This window comes from Polyergus mexicanus, unplaced genomic scaffold, assembly GCF_030449975.1.
Source record: "Polyergus mexicanus isolate NDT 795.1 unplaced genomic scaffold, iyPolMexi1.0 SCAF_4, whole genome shotgun sequence".
Lineage (NCBI taxonomy): Eukaryota > Metazoa > Arthropoda > Insecta > Hymenoptera > Formicidae > Polyergus > Polyergus mexicanus.
The window spans coordinates 7,904,658-7,925,530 of NW_027223324.1; the positions used below are offsets into that span (position 1 = coordinate 7,904,658).

Below are 20,873 nucleotides of genomic sequence, written 5' to 3' on the forward strand. Positions count from 1 at the left end.
GTCGAAACTCGCCTCGTAGAAACTCGAGAGAGGTAAACGAGAGTTTGGGAGAGAGAGAGAGAGAGAAAGGGTGAGGGAGTTACCCAGCACAGCCACCCCTCCTCGAGAAGTTTCCTAGAGTTGCAGGCAACTTTCGGCTCCGACCGACGAGAACTCTCGAGAATATCGCGCCGCAACCCGTTAATAACTATCCGCGTTGACGTGCGCCACCGACTCGAACGACTTTGCGCATCGTCATTCGTTGGCCCGAGACGAGGCTGCGCACCTGGCGAGCGACGAGTTTCTTTACAACACGAGTGAATATAATAAAGATTGTTGAACACCGTGTTGTGTCCCGCAATTATTTCCTTTTTTTTCTCCGAAGTCTATTATTTTTATATTGCACCTTTAAAGCGGTATTATTTCAAAAGTATTGTGAGAAGAAAAATATCGTTTTTGATTTTTTTAAATTCTAGAATTCTCTTTTCGAGTTTTTCAAAAAATTTAATATCCCTCTGTTTGTCTCGTAATTTTATGCGCTCGCTCGAAATTTCCCTCGCGAAACATCGAACCCGGGGAGATCGGCAATTGCGGGAGCGAGATGACACGGCCGAACGAAACGCTGATGCAAAGCCGAGAGCTGCCGAGAGATACGTTCGGTTAAGCTTGAAGAAGTCGCGTCCGTTCGGCGATGGTGGGCGTTTATGCGAGAGTCGATTCCGCATCGGGGCGAAATTGGGTCGTCGCCATGCGGCGTCGGCCGGTGGTGGCATATGTCGGTTGACGTTTTTCCTCTCCCGCAACCCTCCCTCCCCCGTATATAACGGGCAGCTTGCCCCATCCCTTTACTCCGATTTGTCCTCCTCGGCCTTCTCGTCGTTCTTTGACACAAAGACTCGGAGTCCTCGCCGACCGTATGACGTTACGTAATTCTTATTCGTCCTTTCGCCGAAAGCAGGCGAACGCACGTCGCGTGCGACGCTTCCTTAATCCTTTTCTAGGATCAAATCATCTCGCAAAAGGCACGCATCCGAATACACACTCTTATCGCAGTCTTGTCTCGAGCGCATATTGAAATATTATTATTAAAAGATAAAGCAGATGGAGATGTGTACGTGAAAATTGGGATAAGATGGATTTTTTAATGGAGAGAAAATATTGTATATTTCACGTAGCTCTTTATTCTATTTTATTGAATTAGCAAAAGAGCGTAATTCGCATTTACGCTCTTATTGCACTGTTTATAAATAACAAAGCCGTCACACGCGCAGAGCCTCGCTTCTTTTACACACAACAATACAAAAAAGCACGAGCTTTTTGCAAGTAAACTCGAATAACCTGCCAATACATACGAGTTACCCTTTGTCAGACGACAACGTACAAGCTTTATCATCTGCGCTATTTTATAAAGTTAAAAAAAACAATGTTCGGTCTTTTATTTCACAAGCAATACGATGACTCGTTATTACATAAATCAAAGAAGTTACAACAAGCACATGCACATATACAGAGAGAGAGAGAGAGAGAGAGAGAGAGAGAGAGAGAGAGAGAGAGAGAGAGGGTACAAATTAAAAAATACGATGAATCAATGAAATCCATGATCCAGTCGTTTTGTTCGTATTAAATCGTGAAATTGACATCGATGTATTTGCAAGTATTAGAGAGACTTTTTTCATGTGATTGGAAACGCATGGACGTAAAATCGCCTTTTTCATAAACGACGTAGAACGACATTACGTGATTGCGCGACTGCATTTGTCCGCGGGGGATGCACTTGTCGACGATGGATTTTTTTTTTTTTTTTTTTTTTTCCCTTCTCCTATACCTCGATAATGCGCCTCTCCGGTTGTGCGCGGCGTATTTCGCCTACGTTCTCTTCGCCAGCTCATCATCGTCCTTTCCTGCGGATGCAAATTAAGCGTTGCGGCCAAGTAATTCCCTATCATCAGTCGGCCGAGCAACAATGAAAGGTATTGCTTAATACTACGTCGTACACGACAGCAGGCAATCGGTTACCTGAAAGTGACTCAGAATTTCGTAATGCGAGGAATCTGGGTCGGGCTGATAATTTATGTTTCTCAGCCGTGATAAATTAATTTTCTAACTCTCTGTGTTATCTCTGTATTATTACTTCTTAACGCATCGAATAACATCGAAAACACAGTATTTACGATATTTCAATAAAGCAATACGTTGTTAACGAGAGACACTTGAGAGATAATTTTTAAAGATAAATTCGCGCTTGGAGATTCCGTGATACTTATTATCAGGGTTGGGAAAGTTACTTTATAAAAGTAACTCGTTACCGTTACCGTTATTTTTTCTAAAAAGTAACTCGTTACTAAAAAGTAACGAGTCGTTACAATTTCCGTTACTTTTTTACAATACAAACTAATAAATTATTTTGCATAAGAAAAACTTTTAAAAAATTGTAAGCAAGATTTCATTCAAGGTTTATTACAAAATAAATGATTAAATTTTATCGAAATTCTTTATTAATTTTTAATAAAATTTGTTGCTCCATAGTATCATCATTTAAATGCCCTCTTTGTGGTGTTAATACAGAGCCACCGATGACTCATATTAAGTTAGCCCCCCCACCAACGCCAAATTAAATCAAATACATCAAATAATTTAGTGCTAATTATGTGCTAATTAGTTGCCATAGTCCGAATTTTGTTGCTCAAACCGTTTAGCAGGAATTTACATTCAAAGTGGGGGGTGCTAGCTTGACATTAAGCCAGCCCCCCCCATAGTGAAAAAAATATATAGAATGCTCGAATCAAAAAATAAAATACACTAGAATTTGTTGCTATTTTGTTGCTCTAAAATAACATAAAAATATTTTTAAAAAAGTATATAATTTAATTAATACCACTATATACTCAGTCTCGCCGCGCCGTACCATTCACTTGCGCGAAGTAAAAGTAAATAAAAAAATGTATCGCTCGCATGTATTTGGTACTAAAATAATCTGTGGACAATATACTGTCGAAATATATGAGAAACTGAATTTGTTGCTCGTCTTAAAGTATTAAAAATCGATACTTTGTCGCCGCGGACCCTATACGACGCGCTCTTATATTATATAAATTAACTAAAAGAATTTGTTGCTCGCATGTTTTTGGTATTAAAATAATCTGTGGACGATGTACTATCGAAATATATAAGAAACTGAATTTGTTGCTCGTCTTAAAGTATTAAAAATCGATACTTTGTCGTCGCGGACCCTATACGACGCGCTCTTATATTATATAAATTAACTAAAAGAATTTGTTGCTCGTCTTAAAGTATTAAAAATCGATACTTTGTCGTCGCGGACCCTATACGACGCGCTCTTATATTATATAAATTAATTAAAAGAATTTGTTGCTCGCATGTTTTTGGTATTAAAATAATCTGTGGACAATATACTATCGAGATATATAAAAGTCTGAATTTGTTGCTCTTTACAGAATACATATGATTATCTTTTATCGTTCTATATCTCGAAATTTCATTTTTGTTAATTTCAAACAGTTTTGCATATATGTATATATATAAAAAGACATAGCAGTGTCTTACGCCAATATGTAGTATATATGTTTCTTGAAAAGAGAAGCCTTTTCATGTCGTCGTGCCGAAATGTTCGGCAGCGCTTTGTATCGTCTGAAAGTAGATAAAGGCACGTTTTGTTTTGACATCGGATCCGCGTCGCGCACGACTATCTCGCGTTCCTTCTTTTTTATAGATTCTTATATATTTCGATAGTACATCGTCCACAGATTATTTTAGTACCCAAAACATACGAGCAACAAATTCTTTTAGTTAATTTATATAATATAAGAGCGCGTCGTATAGGGTCCGCGGCGACAAAGTATCGATTTTTAGTACTTGAAGACGAGCAACAAATTCAGTTTCTGATATATTTCGATAGTACATCGTCCACAGATTATTTTAATACCAAAAACATGCGAGCAACAAATTCTTTTAGTTAATTTATATAATATAAGAGCGCGTCGTATAGGGTCCGCGGCGACAAAGTATCGATTTTTAATACTTTAAGACGAGCAACAAATTCAGTTTCTTATATATTTCGATAGTACATCGTCTACAGATTATTTTAGTACCAAATACATGCGAGCGATACATTTTTTTATTTACTTTTACTTCGCGCAAGTGAATGGTACGGCGCGGCGAGACTGAGTATATAGTGGTATTAATTAAATAATATACTTTTTTAAAAATATTTTTATGTTATTTTAGAGCAACAAAATAGCAACAAATAATACGTCTCGATAATCGCGCTTGTGTGAAGAGCGTTACGGAAAATTTAGGCTGGACGGATAGGTGGGGGGAGGGAAGGGGAATGTCGTCGAATATCTCTTCCAAGAACAGGAGCGAGCGAGTTTTTTGCGAGAAAAAAATCGTGCGCCAAAAAACCTTCGCGATACGAACAAGGATAAGATAACGAAGCTCGAGCGATACTTTTGCAATCTCGCGATTATTTTCTGGCGAAATTATACATATAATTGAAGAAGAATCATATATTTTAAAAGAATATTAAAGTATATTGAAATACGAAACGTGTGAAAAACGCGACGCGAAGCTTCACCAATTGTAAAATTTCTCATTTAGCTGTTGGTACTCGTGGTTTCTCGCGGCATTTCAGAGACATTGATTAACGTTGACACGTCACCCTTAATTGGATTTCAGTAACATCCATAGTTTTAAAACTAACCAATCACCAATCAAGAATCGAATGACCGTGATTGGTCAATTTTACAACCATGAATATTATTAAACCTGACGTGTAAAATTAGTCGACTAACTGTCGACTAACCGAACACATTTTTTTTTCTCTTAAATAAGAATATTTTATTAGGAATGTTCATATGTGGTGTGTGAGCTGCTTTTCAGATATATTCCTCCTTGAATCTTACACATTCTATTCAACGATTATTCTCGTTGTATTATCGTTTCGCCATGAAAATTGATCGAGATTTTGTAATATAAGCTCTCTCTCTCTCTCTCTCTTTCTCTCGAGCCGCGCTTCTTTGTTTATATCTGAATGTTTACGACCAACTTTTTTGAACGCTTCTGTACCGAGACGTTCGGCGACGCGGTCCTCCCCTCTCCTCGCCTACCCGTCCAGCCTAAATTTTCCGTAATCGTGTCAGTCTCTTCGCACAAGCGCGAGTCTCAAGACGAATTACGGTCGCGCTCCGTGTTTCTCGCGTCTTTTTATCCGTCGAAAGTGAGATCCGCGTACGAACGAGTGTCGGGGGGGTCTTGTATCGAATAACAGGCGATTATCCGAGTGTAATATATTAACCCGTGTAATCGTGATTAAGGCATCTTTCGATATATATATACTCGCAAACGACAAGATTTTTCCCACGCATCTTTTATCTATCGAAAATGAATTTCGCATCCGAACGAATATTCGAAATATCCGAATCGAGAGTAATTTGTAGTTTTGATATATCGACTTTATAATACGATACAACGATCGATGAATACATTATTTAACATATTTTTAGGCGCTGAAATAATTTACTCGCTGTCGTATATAATAATATTGCGTTGAAAATATAAGCGCGTCGCGTTCCACACGTTTCTGCTTTAATATTCTTTAATATTGTTTTCAAATGTAATCCTTTTTTCAGAGTTATATTCACAATTTCATAAATCGAGATCGCAAAAGAGCGTCGCTCGAGCTAGTTTCATTTATCTCGCGCAGGATTCTTCGCGTACGTTTTATTTCTTGGAAGAGACGCGCTCGCTCCTTTTCCTGGAACGGATATTCGACGACGCGTCCCCCCCCTCCCCATCTACTACTACTCAACCTGCCTAAATTTTCCGTAACCGTTACAGTAACCGTCGTATTGCATTAGCGTGCGAGATTGAAATATTCTTTCCGTATTTCTCGCCTTTTTTTATCCATCACAAGTTTATCCCGTGTATAAAGTGGATGTCGTGAGTATCGGGAATGTCGATTAGAATCACGGAAAATCGTCTCCGTCCATTTATTAATACGCGATTATATGTTCTTTCATGTTTATAATCGGCATGGAAATAATTTTACCGCGTCATTGCATATGGCGGATTTTGGACTACGAGTGAAATAGTGATTATGAGAATAGTGATTATGCACGAGTGGACAAATTGATAGACTGTCTCGTCTCAATTTGAAGCGAAGGGAGCAACCGGAAACGGAAAGGATCTCGCGATGACCAGATGCGGAAAGAAGTGAGACATGCAAGGGCGGTGCATCGGTCGGTCAGTAGAATTTATTATTAAACATTTAAAATTGTCAATATAATTTTTAGTTTATGGAAACAATAATATTGAAAAATCGGGGTTTTTTTTTTTTTATTAATGATTTATAGCTCATGTATAAATATTTAGAATTATAACTGACCATATTATCTTTGCCTTGATTATTTCTATTATTCGTCATTGATGATTACTGATGATTTCATAATTATAATCGTTGAGCGCATTAATTTTACTATTTTATTAGCATTCGAAATCATCATTAATACGATTACATTTTATTTAACTCTGATCACTCTGTAATCTTAACATCCTTAACGCGTCATTTTTAGAGAATGAAAATTATCAAACATGTGCATTAACAAAATTAATCATATAAATATTTAGAATTAAAACTGACCATATTATTTTTGCCTTGATTATTTCTATTATTCGTCATTGATGATTACTGATGATTTCATAATTATAATCGTTGAGCGCATTAATTTTACTATTTTATTAGCATTCGAAATCATCATTAATACATTTTATTTAACTCTGATCACTCTGTAATCTTAACATCCTTAACGCGTCATTTTTAGAGAATGAAAATTATCAAACATGTGCATTAACGAAATTAACAATATGCGTGTCAATTTATTTTTTAATTTATGGAAACGATGATATTGAAAAATCGAGTTGTTTTTTGATTAATTATTTATAATCTGATAATCATATAAATATTTAGAATTAAAACTGACCATATTATCTTTGCCTTGATTATTTCTATTATTCATCATTGATGATTATTAATGATTTCATAATTATAATCGTTGAGCGCATTAATTTTACTATTTTATTAGCATTCGAAATCATCATTAATACGATTACATTTTATTTAACTCTGATCACTCTGTAATCTTAACATATATCTTTAACGCGTCATTCTTAAAAAAGCAAGAGGAGCAACAAATTCAGTTTCTTATATATTTCGATAGTATATTGTCCACAGATTATTTTAATACCAAAAACATGCGAGCAACAAATTCTTTTAGTTAGTTTATATAATATAATAGCGCGTCGTATAGGGTCCGCGGCGACAAAGTATCGATTTTTAATACTTTAAGACGAGCAACAAATTCAGTTTCTCATATATTTCGACAGTATATTGTCCACAGATTATTTCAGTACCAAATACATGCGATACATTTTTTTATTTACTTTTACTTCGCGCAAGTGAATGGTACGGCGCGGCGAGACTGAGTATATAGTGGTATTAATTAAATAATATACTTTTTTTAAAATATTTTTATGTTATTTTAGAACAACAAAATAGCAACAAATTCTAGTGTATTTTATTTTTTGATTCGAGCTTTATATATATTTTTTTCACTATGGGGGGGGCTGGCTTAATGTCAAGCTAGCACCCCCCACTTTGAATGTAAATTCCTGCTAAACGGTTTGAGCAACAAAATTCGGACTACGGCAACTAATTAGCACATAATTAGCACTAAATTATTTGATGTATTTGATTTAATTTGGCGTTGGTGGAGGGGCTAACTTAATATGGGTCCACCGATGCTAAACATTTTTTCTACAGATGCACTGCTTGGTAGAGCTGTATTATATTTATTAAAAAGTTTTTTAAGTTTTGGATAGTCGTTTAACATTTCTATATTACAATTATTTGATTTTAAAAACCGTTGCAATTCTTCTTGTTCGGATTCATTTTGCACCGTTTTTTGCTCAAAAATGAAAAAATCATCGTGATCGTCAGATTTTCCAGCTTTTGAAGAATTTTCAGTTGATCGGATTCCCAATAAATCCTCCAAGTAATTTTCAGCACGTTTTCTTTTTTCTCCGGTTAACCAGTTTAACTTAAATTTTGGATGTAAACATGCTGCTATTATTAATTCTTTTGTTTCAAATATTGTAAGAAATTTAAAATCAAATATAGTAAATTAAGCGACATTGTTTGTTTTATTGAAATTAATACTTTTGAATCAATAGTTTAAAATAAAATAATATTTTTCAATTAAATCCTTATTTAAAATTAAATAACATATGTATTAATCAAATTAATAAGTTACCTTTTATTGAAACCTTGCTGAATAGCTTCAACTAATGAATGGCAATCTATAAGGTCAGATTTATTGAGATTTTCTAATTTTCGTTGCAAGGTACTTAGAACTGGTAGTAAATGAGAGCTCTGCTTTTCCGAAAAGATAAAGCTCTCATTGGATATCGCGCGTCGGGTCATCGCACTGGTCTGCAAGAGCCATAAGTTGATCAATCACATTCAAGCATTTTTACAACATAATAAGAATGCTAATTGGTCGATTTGCTTACGGCTTTACGGTTAAGATAAGAATTTTATCACGCACAATAGCAAGAATAATATCTTAAATAAATCAAAAAATTTGAAAAAAAGTAACGATAAAAGTAACTGTTAAATTCGTTACTCGTTACCGAAAAATGTAACAAAGTTACTTTTTCCGTTACAAATAAAATTTGTAACGCCATTACCGTTACAGTTACCGAAAAAAAGTTACTGTAACGGTAACGGCGTTACAAGTAACGCGTTACTTCCCAACCCTGCTTATTATATACAATTACTTGCGAGAACTTTGTAAGGAAAATGTTGGTTTATCGTTCATTACGCGAGATACACTTTCGTATTGTTAGTAAGTCAAGATTAATTGAGCATTCGTAGCATGATATTTTCGATATTTAATTAAAGGAAGGCGAGTTACTCTGTCAGCTTGTATATTTTCAGATGTAGTTAATTAATCTTAAAACATATGTGTTATATTTGCAACCATGTTCCTTCTTAACATGACAGATAACATCGCGGAGATATTATCTGTGTACGATATTTCGATTAGATTAATACATAGAAAATGTTGGCGAAATCTTAAAATAATCTTTTTAAATGCTAAAAATAGATTCATTTGGAGATTCTCTTTGTACTGTGATATTTTTATATTATTTAGCATTATCTTGCGAGAATATCTTGCAATGAACGTATTTATTTTGCGAGCCACGCTTTTATATCGTGAATACGTCAAAATTAAATGATATTGATGAATTAATTATACACCAGCATGACGTTTCGATATCTGAACAAAACTTGCCGGTGTGCCGGGTCGGTTAAAATTCTAAAGCTTAATTTAGGATTCATTCTCCGTTACACGTGTAATAGGAAATATTCACTGTTCGATTCGATAATATTCCAATCGATAGATTTCGTCAATCCGGAACGGAATGATGTAGAAACACGGCTCTTAAATGGCAGCTTCTACACCGGCATTAGGCTCTTCCCTGTATTATCACGCGGTGTTCGCGAAAGAGGTAAAGGTGTTATGGGCCATAGATCTGTCGAGAATGATTTGTAACGACCATCAGCGGACTCTACCTGCGTCATCGCGATAGCGGAACATAAACAATCCGACGTATCGCGTCAATAAGCATAGTGCACATTGAGCTATGCATGCGTTGCATTGCATTGCATATTGCCGGTTGCAACTAAAAATCGACGCATAATTCATGAAAGCGTAATTAATGAAGGATCGGATCGCATACATCGAGAATTATAAAAAGTACATCTTACTTAGCCTGCTATGGATACGAACTAATTTTTAATCGATCGCGTTTGCTGTAGTTAGGAATCAATTCTTTGTTCGACGTTAGAAAAAAAAAAAAAAAAAAAAAAAAAAAAAATAACATTTAATCGGCGATATTTAAGAAAATTGACAGAAGGAGGGAATCGTGATTCTATTCCTAGAATACGTCATCCTCTTTCGTCATCGAATCCCGCCGTCGAAATCACTTGCCCTCGGGTCGTAACGACGGTTGTCTATACACGGGGACTTAATTTCGAGAACGAGGCTGGCCGGCATAATGCGTCATGGATTCTCTCGCGGATTGTCTATCGAGACACGCGGCGGGGGGAGGGGGGGGGGAGGGAAGGAGAAAAACACAGAGAATTACGATGGCTGATGAACAGAGTGGATGAGAGGGTGAGAGGATGGAAGGCGAGCGAGGAACAGAGTCGTGATGAGGGGCAAGGTGGTCCAACCAGATCCTTTTGGCCAAACAGGTGTACACGTAGCCGCCAACCTGGCGTGTGCCGGCTAACTATATACACCTTAATAATATACGAATGGTCCGTTCATGGCCGGCACGCACGCACGCACGCATTAACATAAACACAGATCGCGCGCGCGATGGATGTGTGTATCGATCGATGCGCATGAACAAAACTGGCCGTCAAATGTTCGTCGAACTGTTCATATTTCTGTGTTCTGGATGCTCCCTCGAGAAGTACTATTCGCGAAAAATTGCGGGACAAATTTATTTATACAAATATGATAGAGATACACAACTTAAAGTTATTAATGACCTTTCTAATTCCTGTTTTCTGTCAGAGAGGGGGGAAAAAAAAACATTTTCTTTTTCATATCTCTACATTAAAAGTGTAATATAAATTGTTATAAAAAAAATTATATTTTTTTAAATTTATTTATATAATCCTACGTTTGTAATTAAATCCAGGAGTAATTACGACGATTAAATATTGCATTGTCATTGTTTTTGTATAGCGTAGATTTTATAAGATGAAATACATTCTAGAGATTCTTAAATGTAATTTATATTATAGTTGACGAACTTACAGAACATTATCTCTGTGTGATTGATCTTTTATACATCTTTTTTTTTTCCCAATATTAAAATTAATAATTTGCTCGAATCTCTGCAGTGAAAGATTAATCATATCCGACTATCTTCGCATCGTGTATTTTCGATTGAGCATTAGCTCGTTGATACATCACTGGCGCATATTAAATTGCAAGACGTACGGATACATCGTATCTATTCTTTTCCTGTCTTTCTGCACGCAAGCAAATCGTATCGGTACCCAGAAGAGGCAGAAGGTAACAAGGGTAGGGGAAACTAATGAGAGCGCTCCGAGAATGCTTGAGGTGTGTGTCGGGCAGGCGGCATACATGGGGAAGGCAAAGGCCTTTAACCGGTGCGTTAGAGAGTGCTACTTACGCGCGATGCTCTCGTCTCGGGCGTGTTGCATTCGCGACGTTGCACGCACGACGCGCCTTTGGATTGGAAGGCGGGCACGGTCCCTCTCCACAAAGCTTTACAACAATATTTGCATTTCGATTTCCCCCCCCCCCCCCATCATATTGTACGACGGTCGGTAGTTATATTTTTCTAGTATTCCCCCTCGTTGCGGTTCCCGTTTCGAGTGATATATCATTGCCTTGGCGCGTGCAGAATGTTTTATCGTCGCGAGACGTCTCGACGATTGTCTCGAAGAAACTGGTAAAAATCGGGAAATAATGAATATATGCAATCTATTAGAGAGAGAGAGAGAGAGAGAGAGAGAGAGAGAGAAAAAAAGATGTATATATAGATAATTTTATTTTAGAGCAAGTTTCTCTCTTGAGACACATATAAGAACTTGACATTACGAAACATATTGTATAAAGAATATATAAAAAATAAGCTGTGAAGTGTGAGACAGGATGAAAAATTAAGGCCTTAAATTAGGCCTTAACAACATTTATTTAAAAATTATAAGAAAGAGAAATTTATTTTTATATAGATATTTTCTAGTTTCAGATTAAATTCTTTAACTGTCATTATATATTTACACAATCTTTTATTATACAAATTGTATTAATTTTTGTACGTAGGATTTTATTAACATCTATCAGACACGAATAATCACGGTATAACTAGAGCTACTTAAACATGCAATAACAGTATCGATCACCGATGATTCTGTCGCGTCATTGAATGTATTAATTCGAGCCACGTGTACTCTCACGTCGCAGCTCGGATTCTGCGATAAACTTCCGCTGCTCGTAAAAGTCGAGGTGCGATGAAATATGAGAATAAGATGTTTATAGGGACAAAGGAATAAATCTAGAAACTCGAGCCCGCTATAAACAGTGTATATACACTATACAGATATTAGAAACATATATTCTTTCATGCGATAAATGGCGAATAATGAAAAGAGAATTAGCATAGGCGGGAAAGTTTACTGAATTATCTTTTATGAGAAAAAAAAAATCGTTTACATTTTTTTTAAATCAATTCAATAATCGTTTAAAGATCCCTTTGGGACAAACGCTCACAATTGCTACCTTGAAACAAATCGACAATTAAGACCAGCGTATCAAAGACATGTCCGAAATTATATTTGAAGAGAGTATTGAACTTTCTTTTTCCTCGCAAATATTACTTTTATATTTTACGCGTTCCCTGAGTCACGGGAGCGATAAATCTCGTAAAGAAAGGTTCTTCCCCTAGCAACCCTAAAATACACGTATAAGTCTCGCGATCGAGTCGAGCGATCAGTTTCCGGCGAACGCCGAGGGTTCTTCAACCCCGACGACAGTTTGACGACGCGCGATATTGTGGAACGAGACATTCGCGCTCGCTCGGATGAAACTTGGCTCGTAAGGCCCCGGGTCGCGTCGGGGCCCCGCCGAGCCGACAAAGTGGGGAGACATGACAAAGCCATCGGTAGAACGCAGGTGAAGCGACCGTCTGCTCGCCAAGCTGCTCGCAGGGGCCCCTCTTGTTGGCGCGTGTTACGGGGCCCAGCGGCGGCGCGCCACCCGGCAGCAAGCAGCAGCAGCAGAAGCAGCAGCAGCGTGGTGGTAAGTAGAAAATCGTGACGGCGATGCCGCCACGACTAGAAGGGGGCCCCTTCGAGCCTCAGTCAACCGACGCGCTTCGCTAAGACCGGTACACACGCCGCTCTTCGCGCTCAAACGCAATTTAAACTTGCCTCGAGAGTCTCGATGGCAGTTGAACGTGAAATTACGTCGAATTTATAACACGGCGTGGACAGTTGTTGCGGAACGAAACTGAACGCGAAAGGAATCTCCGATCTCCGAAAATTGCGTATGTCTCCGGTGCTCAAATCTGCTCCGGTATAATAAAAGTGTCAGCGGCAACATCGACGAGGATTTACGAGGCTGCGCTTATCAATAGTATCGATCGATCCCCGGATCGAGGGTCGAACGCGAAAGGGGGAGGGATCTTTAAAGCGAGCTTCGGCTTTTGCACCGTCGTCGATTGTAAGAGGCGAGAAGTGTGCCAGGAGACGCGATAATTAAGTATGCAGGAATTCAAGTGTTGATGAAGATTTTGTGCGCCGCGCGCATAATATCGAATGTGTTTCGGGGCGAAGTGTTAAGGAAGCAAAACTACTGAATTTGGTTTGAAACGACAAAGGACCGTGTACGAGCGTAACAATGAGATAGGACGCGCGCGAGCAATAATTGGATGTGCATATTTGAATTAATCAATGCCGCGTATTATCGAGCGTCTGACGCTCATTTAAATTCAATTTGCTGTGAAATGTTGACGACAGGAGGGGGAGGGGGAGGGGGAGGGGGAGGAGGAAGAGAGACAAAGTTGCGCGCGATATCGATCGGCTCGAGCGGTGTTGAGTTTCAAAACGAGGTTCAACTGACGCGCGTCCCCCCCCCATCATTGCTTCGCCGCGATCAAGTGTATCGCGTGACGTTCTTCATAAAGCTTTTCCCATTCCCGGCGCATATTTATCATTCACTGTCGTCGGCGAGTTATCACCCAGTCTCATTAAAATTTGTTTCGCGCGTATCGATCGTATACGTACCGCTATGGCAATATCGACGCGAGGAGGAAACTCGTCTGTCATCGATCGAGCGGGGCGAGCTTCGGAAGATTTCGAAATGAAGCTCGATCGAGGTGTCAGAGTTCGAAGCAACTTCTGCGCAAGATTGTTTAACGAAGCACAGTTCTCTCGGACTCTTTTTTTTTTTTTTTTCCCCTCTTCAAAGAAACACAATCGAGTTAAATATTATAGTCCCGAGGGTGTGCGCTTACGCGAGAAGTTCATAATTAAGATCTTTCTATACGTCTATCGCGCGCGAAGCGCAATCTCTCTTCAATAATATTTGTGCCGTCTCTTGTGCGTTTAACGTCGAATAAGAGACCCGATCCCGCATTCAGCGCGTATCGCGTGTCATAAAATCGATAATTTCGGTGAACCGCCGGAAGTTTCAACAAGCGATCCGAATTCACGAACGCGATGCTTATTCATGGTCGTTGATTCGTTTATTCGACACGATTTAATCGAGTACCTCTGGTCAGCAAAATTGTTACAATCGAAGCAGACATTTAGAGAGATATTCCAACGAGAAGCATTTCGTCGAATGATCGCAACATTTTTTTTTCTTTTTTTTTTCTATCAATTAGTATTTTCGTGTACGTTTTCACGATTTAATCGCGTACAGTTGCGATTACTAGAATGCTAATTTACATATTTCTTCGTTCCCAGTGGGAACAATTAGACGCTAGAGTCACATGTTGAAAACGTCGTCGAGGAGAAACGGTTGGACTGATACACGTGTCGCCAGCGTACTCGTTTCCGGCGTGGTTCCGGAAGAGAAGAAGGCACCGGCGTGTTGTACGCGCGCACACGTGTGTGTGTGTGTGTGTGTTAAGTTCAACGGGGTGTACATAAGTAACCCCGAAGAGTCTCTTCTGTCCGGATTCCAACCGGGTCTGGGTCAGTCGCTCACGTGTAAGAGCCTCGAGGACGCGTTTGCGCTTCCGGCGCAAAACTCGACGAATTACCCTATGTCGATCTTGAAGAGTCACCTCTCCGCTTCTCTCACCTCCCTTCTTCTTCTCGCGGGTTTTTTTTCTTTCTTTTTTTTTTTAACGTCTCGTGCCACGATATCGCGCAACTCGTCCAACGCCTGGAAAGTTAATCTCAATTTTCGAGCGAGTTTTAACGAAGCGCGTCCAAGTTTGCGCGCCGAAAGTCTTTCTCGGCCTCGCAATTTTACGACCTTGAAGAATTGTTCGCGCACCGACATCCGTCTTTGCGGTTTAATGTTGTTTCATGACGTGGATATCGAGCAAAAAAAAAAAACGCCGGCTTTTAAGGAAATAAAGTCTCGACGCGCGCGCGTTCACGGTTAGGGAATAATTTTTTTTGCCCGTGATAGATCTGGATCTGACGTTTCGCAACCTTGAAGAAAACTTTGCAGTGATGGTTTTCCATCTTTTATGTATGCGTGTATATATGTGTGAAACGCGAGTTTGAATCTATTCCTCGTTTAAACTTGGGAATGTCCCGGATAATGCGAGCTTTGTATTTATAAGCGTGCTGAATGCTCCGTTTGTACGGCGAGCTATTTATCGCGGCTACCTTCTACAATTTTCTGAGATAAAGTCGGATTCCACGGGGAGTTCAGTGCATTGTGCGGTATATGATAACGCGAGTGTAATCCGTCGTGATCCCGATAACAGGATGAGAGTGTTTTTTAAAAATACAATTTTATATGTGTCATAATTTCTCGACAAAAGTGCGATCGCGCGAAAATTAATCCCATTAAATTTTAATTGAATTCTAGATTTCAGTAAACTTGATTAAACCTTGATAAATCAACAGATTATCTCTTCGCGAGTGCGTAAAGTCGGATATAATCCGGCGAGAGTCTGAGGGGCAAATATTTTGTCGGATTTATCGCGAGAGTGGTTCACGGCTCGGCTGGAAACGGGTCCAGAAGAGTCGCATCTTATACAGCATCTCGTGCTGGTCGACGATCATCGTGCCTCTTACTTGCGTAGCAAGTGCGAGTAACATGAAACAGAGGCAGCAACGACAGCGGCAGCAACGTGGGCGATAAGTCATGTTCAGTAGATTCGAGCTGCTTCAAGGCGCTGTCAGCTATCTGCTGTTATCAGGTGCGCGGCATTGAACCGGTTCTTGCTCTCACTTTTGATTCGATCGATCGATCGATCGATCGATCGATCGCATGCTGCGATAGTTTGCGGAGAGTCCTCGCGCGGAGAGATAAATCGACGATAAATTTACGGCGCATTGTTGCGCGCCTTGTCGCCTGACGAATTTCCAATCTCGACGACTTTATCTATGTCTGTTAATGACAATCGCTGCAAATTTAGACGCGGCCGTTTTCTGAACCGGTTACCGCGACAGACTCGGTCGACAAATTTATAGATCGCGTCGCGTTTACGTTGGATAAATTTAGCGCGCGAAATTATTCACGGAGCCATTTCGGCGCTGCTTGAAAATTGCCGGACGAATCTCGTTGCGCATTTTCAGATAATATCGTAAAATTATATTATTAACTCAATCTTTTATTTAAAGAGATCTTATGTCTTTTATTTAGATGTTTCATATTATACAATACTTGGCGTCGAGGAATTTTTGCTCATACAATATTAAATATTTATCTATCGGGGATTATTTCACGATTTAATATAAGTATGTTGATTTTTTAAGTTATTAAAACGCTTGTATCGCGTGAAAATTATATGGAGATATTTAAATTTGCACATTGAGAGGTTTAAGTGGTGTCAACTTAACTGATTATTGACGTGTAGTCGTTAACACAAGATACGGCCTCGTGATACTTTAGCGCTAATTATTTTATTTTCCGACATCGAGAGCTGCGGTTGTTGTGTGTTGTGCCACTGATTGATTGCAGTCATCTGTACTGAGTCGGCCGCTAAATTGCAACGCGGCGAATATTGATAATTAGGCGGTAGAAGATTGCCGGATAATTTCGTACCCATTGTTGGAACAGCGGCCATGATGGTTGATGAATAATAAGTGCTTCGATATGCGATTATATAATCATTTATTGATATTATAATCGCGAAGAGAGTCTTTATTATGAATATAAATTATTTTGCATACGCGTGCAACGTGATAAGTAACAATATGCAAACATCTCTTTGCCGATAAAAAAAAATATATATATATTTATATAAACTACGGTAAGATTATCAAAAACTAAATATTTTACGAGATATTTAATTTTTTATATCAAAATATGTCAGATTAAAATATAAAATAACTCAAAAAGTACTTAATAAAAAAATACTTTATTACAGTGTTTTGGAAAGCTCTCGATATCAGCTACAAGAATACTAAATAAAAAATAGGGGTTTCCATTTAAGATTTTAAAGTTGACCATCACATGATCTTCGAATGATTTTCCAAGGTCAAATCATTGTCACCATCTTAGGGCCCCCTTGAAGCCACACAACTTTTGTTTGAAACATTTTTCGATTTAACGCAGTGTTTCTGAGATATTTGAGTGGGTTCTTTAAAATGGGCCACCCAGTATATAAAAATATATGGAGAATAAGATATATGAAATAAATCATTAATAATGTATTTATAATATATTTTATACAAAAATATGAAGAGAAAATTATATATACACCTATAGTTATACAATTTCTAGTATTTGATGCCGATATAAATTTTAGAGCGGATAAAAGATTTACCAACAAACTTTCTGCTCCTGTTAGATTTCATTTCCGGCAGTGTAATTTCTCGCGTAGCTTCGTAATAACGTCGAAAGACACACACACACGCGCGCGCGCGCGCGCTTTTCATCCCTCTATTTCGAATTTAACCCCCGCGCACCCTGCTCGCGTCCCCCTTTCGTTCGTCATAAACTCGCTCGAGCACCCAGAGTCCCTTTTCCCATGACGTGCGTGCATGCGTGCATTGCGTGTACGCTATTGTTTACGCAATGCCGGCATTCTGTGCGCGGCTTTCTTCCACCTCTTCCTTTCATCGTTACTTCCTCTGCTTTTCCCCTTCCTATCGTCGCAAGCAGGTCATCGAATTTCTAAAGGCAATCTCGCACATGGCAGACGGTCCCGTCAGAATGACGGGATGTATCGATGCTGGTTGCGTGGAACGCGCAACAAACTGCTTCTTCGTAATATACCTACCTGAATTTCTTTTTGCTTTTGAATGTTAACCGTTAGCTTCTTCTCACACTATTGAATTGCGCGAAATTTTAGGTCACGATGATTAGAAATCTCACGCGCTTACATTAATCTATGTTCATGTAAAGAAATGTATAAATATTACGTATTAGCGATTATTGATTATCTTTCATTCATCTCAAAAGAGAGAGAGAATTAAATATTTTAATTAATTTTTTTAAATCGGCGGACGGATGTGTAACAATACAAGATAGTTCTTTTTTATAAAAATACATGTAAACAAAAGAGAAAATTTGTACAAATTATTACAAGTACTTCGGAGTCTTTAACTAATTCACTGAGACTACTCATTTTAGCGTAAAACGGCGTGCCGTCCTTAAACCTCGATAATCGGACGATAATTAGTCTCTACTAATTTTACTAATTGCTATTCTTATCTTTTCTGTTACAGAACGTGAGAGACATGCCGCCAGCAGACTATCTGCGTAAGTACAGTAGCCTAAAAACTTTATGTTAAAAATTTTACGTTACAATTGTCATTTCCACTTGATGTATTTCTTTAAATAACTTTATCTATTTTATGAAGAGTAAGAGAAAGTATTTTTTTTTTAGTTCAAAACAATATGTTTATTTCATAATAGAAACACAAGAAACGCGAATTATATTCGAGTCGAATGACCGAGAATCTTTTTTTCAGTCCACATCGAATAACGTGCTCTTTTAAATATTTTTGCAACATTTAAATCACTTGTAATATCTAATCAGAGAAAACAAATCGCACATATATACAATAAAGTAGTAAAGAAACCAGCGGATGTGTCGGCAAATATTCCGGTTACATAACAAACCGCAAAATTTACTTCAGATTTTCTTCACGGGGGCTTTTAATTAAATCGCTCGTCGCGCTACAATTTTTCAGTGCGTTGATTATTTTACCGAATATTTTTTTTTTTTCTACGCACAAGCAAACGTATAGTCTCTGTTATTTACTCTTAAATAAGCGGCTTTTTAATTCACGCAAAAAGAGATACATATATCATGAGAATTCGCAACTCGTAAGTAGAATTATCAAAGCGGAAGTGTGAACGATGGATGTTTTTTGTATCACCGTTACATGCCTGTAAAAAAAAAAAAAAAAAAGTAAAATACACACGCGGGCAACACGTGCGCGCCGCTAATAAAGATGTTTCCAAGTTTCTCACGTGTCGTGGGTTTCTTACCTTCCTACGACGACGGTTTGGAAGACTCTTTCTTCTCCCGCATAGACGAAACACTCCGTACATTTTTATGACTATCTTACCGTGTCTTTTTATGTCATCGTCACCTTTCGAGTCGACATTCTCTGAAAACTTCTCGTGCGAATTTGGAAACTCTCTGCGAGGAAATTTCTCTTTTCCGATAATATATTTTGTTTATATCTTGTTTATATCTATTTATGTGTATATATATATATATATCGATTCGCTAAATTTATTTGATTTAATAAATAATGAATAAATTGCAGAAACGTTAATTAAACGCAATAATTTAGAGAAACGGTAATCTATATTCTTGGCCAAAATACATAACTATAATAAAAGATTGTATAACTCTCTTATTTTAATTATAATAAATCATTCTTCATTAATACACTTCTTCCTCACAAAATGTCGATTTATCAAACGTCGATTTTGATTCAGGCGGGATAAAGTGAAATAGAGAAATGTCCCAACGAAAGCACACCGCAATGGAAATGAGATTATCGCGCACGTAGCGTCTCGCAAATTGAATTCACGTTGCCAGAGAATTTTCGGAAAACAGGAATTGATCGGTCAGTATATCCGTGTTATGTAATACGATGATTTCCTGAAATCGGGGCGGTTTACATGGCCGCGATTAATCAGGGACGAGAGAGAAAGAGAGAGAGAGAGAGAAATTAACGAGCCGACGAAAAGGGTAGGTAAGAACATGTTTCCCACCCTTACCTCCCCTCGTTCTCCAACTTAAGACTTCGACCCTCCTTTCTCCCCTAATAACAGCCGCCCCGTACATTCTCGCCTACGACAGAAAAGTGGGTCGCGACCGAACGCTTTTTTCCTCGTGTTTCGAACCGGAGTTTCGGCCTGATCTTTTATTTGTACGCGCCGTGTGGCTGTGGAAAGGGTGCATAATCGGCGCTTTAAACGAAAATTTAATCGCCCGCCTGCCGCATCGTTTAACGCGGGGAATTAAAAGAGCTAATTAAACCGTTAGTACCACGTTATTTCGGACAGCGCACGCAAGAAAACCTAGCAAATTAATCTTCAAATGAATTAATCATCATATCATTCCAAAAAGATATAATTCCTTTATAAATACTTGAAGTATCTCGATATTTCCTCGTCAGTTTTTTCAGATCATGATTGACGTAAGCGAATTAAATCTCACTTCTTGGCTCATAAAAAAAAAAAAAAAAAAAAAAAAAAAAAAAAAAAAAAAAAAAACAGAATAGACCGCAAATATTTCTCCTTGTTTCTCCTTCTCTGCGAAAAACGTTGATTCTATTTGCGTTAGTTCCATTTGCTAAATTTGCAAATATAACGAGAAGTTTATGCGTTATCAGACGAGTGGCTTGCGTCCTTGTAGCGATCCGATAAGCGCCACATTACGCGAGCTGATAACGAGTTTTGGTTCTTCGCAATTGCTCGATTTATTTCGCAATAAAGTGCGGAAATATTCTTCGTTTTCCCTTTGTCTTCGATGAGTAATGATTTATCAAGTGCGCGTATATAATATTTAATTTTTCACTCTCAATTCAGAATTCTGCTCGAGTCAACGCAAAAGCTTAATCCTCTCGACATTTATCATTTTTTTAATTCATAGAATTGAGAAGCTAGCTC

At 38.2% G+C, this 20,873-nt stretch overlaps 1 protein-coding gene across 4 annotated transcripts in view; it reads left to right on the top strand.

The window, feature by feature from the left end:
* Lilli (AF4/FMR2 family member lilliputian) overlaps positions 1-20,873 on the top strand; it is a 228,358-nt gene that overhangs the window by 183,334 nt on the left and 24,151 nt on the right. For all 4 annotated transcript variants that reach the window (XM_070293985.1, XM_070293987.1, XM_070293986.1 and 1 more), the window contains exon 7: positions 18,467-18,500. In XM_070293985.1, coding sequence (XP_070150086.1) covers positions 18,467-18,500 — 34 coding nt within the window. The remainder of the gene's footprint in view (positions 1-18,466; positions 18,501-20,873) is intronic.